Here is a 7,586-nt window from a genome sequence, read left to right on the forward strand (position 1 = left end):
TATTGAATTACATTGACTTAACCTTATGTTCACATATTTATACATCCTTAAATCACTTTTCACGTACCTAAAACATGCTGAGAATGCTTCTTAAGGCACTGACGAGCGCTGTTTTATCTGCAGTCAGACTCTAATGGCATGTTGTGGCCAGGCTGTGGACAGGCCCAGCTCTGTCCGAAGGTACTGACTGACTGTAGTGGATGAGCTGAATCACGTGAACCTCTGCAAACTTCACACAGGCTCATCTGCTCAGCTGTGGAATGACTGAATACTCAACGAGAATGACTTCATGGACAAGCTGCAAAGTCAGAAGATTAAACAAAACAAAAATGTCATCACAGAAAAAAAACAATTATCTTTATAATCAAATGGCTTTACAGCTTGGCTTGAAACCTAAAATGAACCTTTTTAATACCAAACTTTCTGCAACCTTTTAACCTCTTTAACTTTAATGACATCTGAACTCACAGGCGCAGTGAAACCTGTGTGTGCAGAACGCCTCAGAGCCTGGTTACACGCAGCTCGTGGCAGTTATCCAACACAGATCGAACTGCTTATTCCTCATCTCTTTGCAATCATACTCTACTTCGGGGGGATTCACTAAGAATGAATTGCAGCCGCTGATAGCACCATCAATTGCGCATCATCTGCTCCGTCTCAAGGTCCGATTCACAAAGCAAATTGCACTGATGATATTGAAGCGCAAACACGCCCATAAAGTTTGGCAGACCCGTGCAGTTTGCTCTTGTTTTGCGTCTGATTGTGAAGAGGAGCTGTCTGCACCTCCACTCTCTGCTGCGCTCTCGTTAGTTGAGCGCACACTAACGGATCTCAACTCCACGCACAGGTCGATGATGAGCAGGGGGAGGAGGGTGCAGCCTTTTTTATTGTAAAGTCCAGACTCGACAGGTGTTTACTAGTTTAACTGTCTGTAACGCAGCTTCATTTACTTAAACAAGCACGCACAGTTTGTAGATAACACAAATAGGCCTACATTTTTTGATCACACAAAAGGTGCGACTGTCGTCATGATCAGTGGAAACTCAGATCGTGACTGCGCTGCAGTTGCCACCCACTCTCTGCAGACGGTACTATTTTCACTCTGACTGTGCGCTGCTGTCGGCACTGCTGTTCGTGAATTAGACGCTTTTTGCAACAGGGCTCATTTGCATAAAAAGGGGCGCAAATTTGCCTCGAAAGTCTGCATAATGACTCATTTAAATACATGTAAACCCCAGAGCAAAGAGACGCGCTTTGCTCTGCAGCGCACTTTGGGGTGCATTTCACCCTCTGCGTTTAGCGGGCGCAAAAGCTGCAAAATCCTTCAGTGAATTCCCCCCTTAAGAGTTTTCTACTTAAGACTTAATCATCATTAGAATATTTAAACATGGAGCTGTTAATGTAACCAGGATCTAATGCAGAGTATTACATCAGCAAATAAAGTCCTGACGATCTGCTCAACGCTGCCACTTTACTGATAACATCTGATGAGCTGTCCGCTCCATGTGCTCGAAAACACTTTATTTTGAAAGGGAATTTGAATCAATTTGAAATATATTTAAATCTTAATTCAACGGTTCTTGTTGTTGCTCGTATCAAATATTCTTTCAAAATAAAGTGTTAATCTCTTTAAATGACCCTGAAGTAAAAGGAAAAACGTGTGTTTGTATGCTGAACGTGCATGTGTTTCATGTGTGCACGAGCTCCCATGAAGAGTTCCTACATGTACGAAGTTCGTGTGTTTTGTCCCTTCAGGCTCAGTGACTTCCGTCCGCTCCCAGCCATGTGAGATCCGCGCGCTGCTGCAAGTCCCCGACGTCTCCCCGGTCCACCCTCGTTCAACCCCCACCCTCAGCCTGCCCCGCATCGCCCCGCCCACGCCGAGCCCCTCCCCCCTGCACAGACAGGTGAGAGACCCTGCGGCTAAACGCTCACATTAGTTCCTGTTAATCGATCAAAGGTGTCATGGCGGTGTGTTTTCTGTTGCAGGTGGCAGTGAAAGTGGATTCCATGGAGTCCCAGGGTTGTGAGCAACAGGAGAGGCCCAACCCCATCCACCTGCCACCGTACTCCCCTTCTCCCCTCTCTCCTCACACCTCCACCCCATCTCCCCTGCCTCCTCCTCCTCCATCCTCCCCCTCCGTCTTCTCTTTCCCACCCTGTTCCCCTTCCGCCTTCCCCCTCCCTCCTCCCTCTCCTCTGCCTCCCCCGCCGTCTTCTGCCTCCCTTCTTCTCCCTCCGCCTCCCTCCCCGCGGGTCCCCCTGCGCCCTCCGAGCATTCGGAGGCCCAGGCCGCCCTCCGCCGCCTCCCTCTGCGACCCCGCCGATGAGGAGGTGTATCACATAACCAGCTCGGCGCGCCAAAGGTGGAGAGACGAGGAGGGCGGAGGGCAGGAGAGCAGAGGGAAGGCCGGACGCAGCCACTCCCTCTCCCCCTACACCACCACGTACTCTCCTGACTCCTTCGCTTCCTCCTCCCATCCTCCTCCCCCACTACCGCCTTCCTCCTCGAGGAGCGCGCTCAGTCTGCTTGGTGTGGGATTGAAGGACCGGGACTTTAGGAAGGGATTGAGTGCCACCAACCAGGGCTTCCTGGACGAGCCGTCATCACTGTCTGCTGGTTTCCCTGACGACCAGAGGCGGCACTCCATCGAGGTCTGCCTCCCGCAGGTTCTCATCCCCGGTGACGACAACTTTACACTCGAGGCGCACCGTTTGGAGAAAGGTCAGGCGTTTCCTGTGAGGGTGCAGTCAGTCGGGGGCGGCCACAGAAAGAAGAAGATGAGCCCTCCTTGTATCTCCATCCACCCGCCCTCAGAGAGGGAGCACCCACAGGTCGCCTCACCCCCCAAACTGGCGGACTGCAGCATGATGCTGCGGCGCAGGACGCCGTCCTATGACTTAACCCCGCACACACAGTCAAACACGCACACACAAGACGTCTCACCAGTGCATTCCCCGATGCACACGGTGCTCACACCGATCCACGTACCACTGCAAGCACACTCGCCGACACACACTCACACTTACACACCCCCGCATGCATCCACACCCACGCACCCGCACATCCCCATCAGCCCCAACATTTTCATCCAGCCTCACGCTCCTCTCGTCCCGAACGCGATGCCTTTCACTCAGACGCGCTCCCTCTCCCCGGCTGCGAGGCGGTCCCCTCTCGCAGGGGACTACATCCCCCTCCCCCAGTTTACCTTCGACCAACCACAGTCCAGATACATGAGCGGGCTGTCAGCCGGCCTATCAGACGCTGAGACCGCCACGTGCTCTTCCCCTTTTGACAGCAGACTGGGAAGCAGTGCAGGATTCAGTGCAAAGAATCGGAGGACCGCGCAGTGAACGTGGAGCGATGCCTAAAAGAGAATTAATCGGTCCAAAATCTCCGAAGCTGGAGTGAAAATACTCGGGAGCAAAACTGAAAAGAAGTTTATTTGGAGAGGGATTTTTTTTTGCGTGGATGAATACTGAAAAGACATTTTTTCCAGAGACGCTGGTACAGTCCCGTCCTATAAAAAAAAGACAACGGATCCGTTTACCAAACCCAGCGTGAAGGACAGCAGATCAACAGAGGCTGTACCCACTGTACATGGTGTGTTTGGGACTCCTGCGAACACCACACCAGGACTAAAGCCACCTAACTCCGTAGCCAAAGTTTTTTTGACACACCCCACCCGCGCAAGCCAATCAGGAAGCAGCGTCTGGCTGATGACCTCTGACCTTTTACAGGAAGCGGTTTGTGAAATGCGAAGCGCGGGTCGGGGAATTGTGGGATATGCAACTTCAGGTTTTCTACAGAAGTTCTGCTTGCCCCTCCTCTGCTCCTCGATCACATTGATCGGAGCAGACGCGTGCGTGTGAGTGAGCGTGTCTGCGTTTTCCTATGTGCGAGTATATCGTCAAAATTCTGTTGTCATGGAAGTGGGCCGTGTTCTTCTTATTACGCCTGTGACGACAGAGAGGGGGAGCAGGGCAGAGCTGTAGTGTATGTTTCTCTGTGTATCTGTGCAGTGTAAATAAAGGAAAATACTGTATTTGGTGAGATTAAAAATAGCTCTATCCATATGCACATATTTTTATAGAGATCTAAAATGTTTTTGCACACAAATTTGAATTTCAAGTTGCTTGTTTTTCCTCTGTTGTCCTCTTGTGAATGTATGTTTCTTTTCAAAACAGAGAGAGCGGTGGAGGAGCTCGACGCTCCTCTCGGCAGGCTGGAATGGGATTTTTATTTTTCTATTTTGAAAAAGAGAAGGACGAGAGCAGGGGTGACGTGTTTCTGTAGCTTTGTCTCAGATTTCTATGTATTTGATGTCTAAAAGAAACGGGCTTAAGAAGTGGGCTCAGTGATGCACACCAAATTCATTCGAAGGCGTGAGCCTGATTCCCCCCTTCAGACAAAAGTGAGCACAGTCCTGATTTCTTGACGCTTCTAAAGATGATCTTCTGGCAAGATATTTCCTGTGATCTGCTCAGAAGAACGATTTTAAATCCTAAATATTCAACATGTTCAATATTTACTATAAAATATCCTGTTGCTTTAGGGGGAACCCCGAGGACAGCCGAGCACGCACTCTGTGGATTGTCACACAGAACCAAATGCTAAGTGGGACGCAAGCTGAGTAAAGAAGTCCATCATCCGCCATGTTTGTTTACTCTAAAGTCACGTTTGACCGCGAGAGAATTTGCGAGATTTCCAGTTGTGAGAGTCTCCACACACGACTGTAACAAATCCATTAGCTATATCTTTATTCGTCGTCGACATGTGTGGGCTCTCTCACATATTCAACATCATTGCGGGCCGGCCTTGAGAAGTTGTTTATGGAGCGTTCAGTTTTGGTACTTTGCTGGCTCAATGTCTTTGCGGTCTCTTCGCAAATGCAAATTTGGCGATTATTACAAAAGAATCAAATTGCCCTTGACGTGGACTAAAATACACGAGGCTAAATATATATGCAATGCAGAAAGAAAGGCGTTCCCAGGCCGGACAGGATATATAATCCCTGCAGCAATCTATGGGTCTACCTTGGGGTTGGATGTTCCCAGTTGGACGTGCGCGGAAAACTTTCAAAGGGAGGTCCGAACCACCTCAACTGGCTCCTTTCGATGCGAAAGAGTAGCGGCTCTACCCCGAGTTCCCTCCGGATGTCCGAGCTCTTCACCCGATCTCTTAGGCTGAGCCCGGACACCCTGCGGAGGAAACTCTTTTGTTTCAGCGACCTCGTTCTTTCGGTCACTCCCCGTGTGACTCATAAGGTGAGGGTTGGAACGTAGAACATGTACAACAAGAACAAAAAGCTGCCATCACTGAGCCCCATTCTACCTGTTTTCATGCTCTGACACCACTTTGTGTTCTGTACATCTAAAGACAACCAAACTAACTAACTTACTAAATATGTGTAGCCAGAGTGCAATAATAATATATACTTGTGAAGAATATAGTAACATCCACACTACATAAAACAACCACATTCTTGTGTTCGTACATACTGTAGAAGTACTATATATGATATAAACCCATTTTTATACGACGGTTGAGAGTATCTCTAGCGTTCATGCTACTTTAGCGACTTGCCCCCTGAGCGTGGGTGCGGATGAAGCCGTGCTAGGTAGTGTAGATTTCTCTAAAAGCTCAGGCCCACCCACCAAGAAGAGTGACCTGCGTCTCTGCTGAGGACTCATTTATCACACGTTGGTTTTATTTTTCGATCAGCATGAGATTCACACTGTATCTGTTGCCTGCATATCCTTTACATATATAGACTCATGTTACCTCCCCAGGTGTGAATGACAGAGAATGAAGAGCCTTCCAGTGGCTGAATGTTTTCTGACCAAGCCATACCTTTACTCCAACGCAGCACAATGTGTGTTTGATTGTGTGTTGTGCACAGCCTTGTTCGGCACACAAAAAAGCATCTCTTCGTATTATAGAGGCCGCTGGCTGGGACGGCGTCTTTATATGTGCTGATGAGCATCTCAGTAATCTGACAGCCGAAGTGCTTTCAGCCAGGATTTCACATACTTTTGCAATGGAAAATTGTAGATATGGCCAACTAATTCAAAGTTTTTGTGATAAATTAAAGGGATAGTTCGGATTTTTAGAAGTGGGGTTGTAAATGGACTGTACTTAAATAGCGCTTTTAAGCTGGAGATGAACTTGCTTTTAACTGCTGACATGCGTTGAGTGTCGGTTGTGCGCATCCTCAAAAATTAACGCTAAACTAAATGCAGTGTGCACATGAACAGTAGGGGCAGTGTAGAAGCAGAAGGGATGTGACAGGGTCAACACAGGCAGGAAGTTCGGCCCCTGTTAGGAGAAGCAGGCCGGCGTTCCTACACGGAAGCTAAGCTAAGCTAAGCGTCGCTGCAAACGGGTTCTCGAGTACCATGAACACTTTCTCCACCTTGAGCGGCACTTGATCCTTTCCACCATATTGTATTTTCTTTCATTTGTTGTCTCCTCTACAAACCCGCTGAACCGAACATCTGATGTGATACCATGCGCTGCATGCGTAGGGATACAGGGCCATTGTGTGGAGTAAGACATAGTGCCGAGGGAAAGGCCAAGGTGAAGTGGTGACAAAAATAAAAAATACAACGTACGCTTAAACAACTTATCTGGTTTTTTAAATGTAAGACTCTTTTAAGTGGCTAAAGTGCATGGTACTTGTAGCCCCATCTGCAGCGGTGCTTCGCTTCCGTGTAGGAACTCTGGCAGCTTTCAACATCTTCTAACGTCTGTTTTAGGTGATATTCCAGAGGTAAATATTTTCTATTAATAAATTCTATATTAATAAAAACTTGTATACAAGTCATTTCAACACTTATTCAATTAATTTTCATTTGAAAACATACAAATTATAGTCTGTCTGTCTGTCTGCAATGCAATCCTTTGGGGCAATTACAAGTGAGCGGGTTAAGTCCACTAAAAGTGTTTTTTTTTTGCAACTGACTGGCTCATATTGTTTTTCATAGTGTCTGACAGGTTCACGAAAAGGTATTCCAGTATTTAGCTGGAAAGTAAACTCCCGCTCAGGAGTGAGTCTTTGAAATCTTGCAGCGAGGAGACAAGTCATGGCTGCATATTTAGATGTAATTGCCCCAAAGAATTACCGTAAAATCTGGAATATAAGTCGCACTGGAATCTGTTTTGGGGGGGATTCCAGAGAGTAAAAAGGTTTTCTGTAGATAATAATAATAACATGTATAGAAGCTATTTCAACACTATTTCAATTTGTTTTCAATTGAAACACATTCAAAACACACAAATTCTTTTTTTCGCCATGTCAAGTTTGCAGTCCGGCTAGCTACCGGTGCTGTAGTAGAGCTCGGCCTACGTTAACGCTGATTGTGGCGGCTGCACTGGTGATCATGACGGCGCATGTCCGTAACGAAGCATTAGCTAGATTATAGCGCCATCGTCTGGGTAAAGTACGTCACACAATAAGATACCTCTCTGCATTTTACACTAGTATATTGGTCGCACTGTTTTATAAGATGCAGCCCACTTTTTAGATGGAAAAAAATTATTAAAAGTGCATCCAAACTTTACGGTACCTCATACAACCCCAATT

At 47.4% G+C, this 7,586-nt stretch overlaps 1 protein-coding gene across 1 annotated transcript in view; it reads left to right on the forward strand.

The window, feature by feature from the left end:
• The window catches only part of cacna1ha (calcium channel, voltage-dependent, T type, alpha 1H subunit a), a 131,179-nt gene extending 124,610 nt beyond the window's left edge, over window positions 1-6,569 (forward strand). The window contains exons 37-38 of the mRNA XM_069675908.1: window positions 1,756-1,907; window positions 1,990-6,569. Coding sequence (XP_069532009.1) covers window positions 1,756-1,907; window positions 1,990-3,354 — 1,517 coding nt within the window. The 3' untranslated portion in view covers window positions 3,355-6,569. The remainder of the gene's footprint in view (window positions 1-1,755; window positions 1,908-1,989) is intronic.
• Window positions 6,570-7,586: the final 1,017 nt, after the last annotated feature.

Source organism: Semicossyphus pulcher, unplaced genomic scaffold (genome assembly GCF_022749685.1).
Source record: "Semicossyphus pulcher isolate SPU_LCO1_2020_fin unplaced genomic scaffold, fSemPul1.0.p SCAF_25, whole genome shotgun sequence".
In the NCBI taxonomy this organism is placed as follows: domain Eukaryota; kingdom Metazoa; phylum Chordata; class Actinopteri; order Labriformes; family Labridae; genus Semicossyphus; species Semicossyphus pulcher.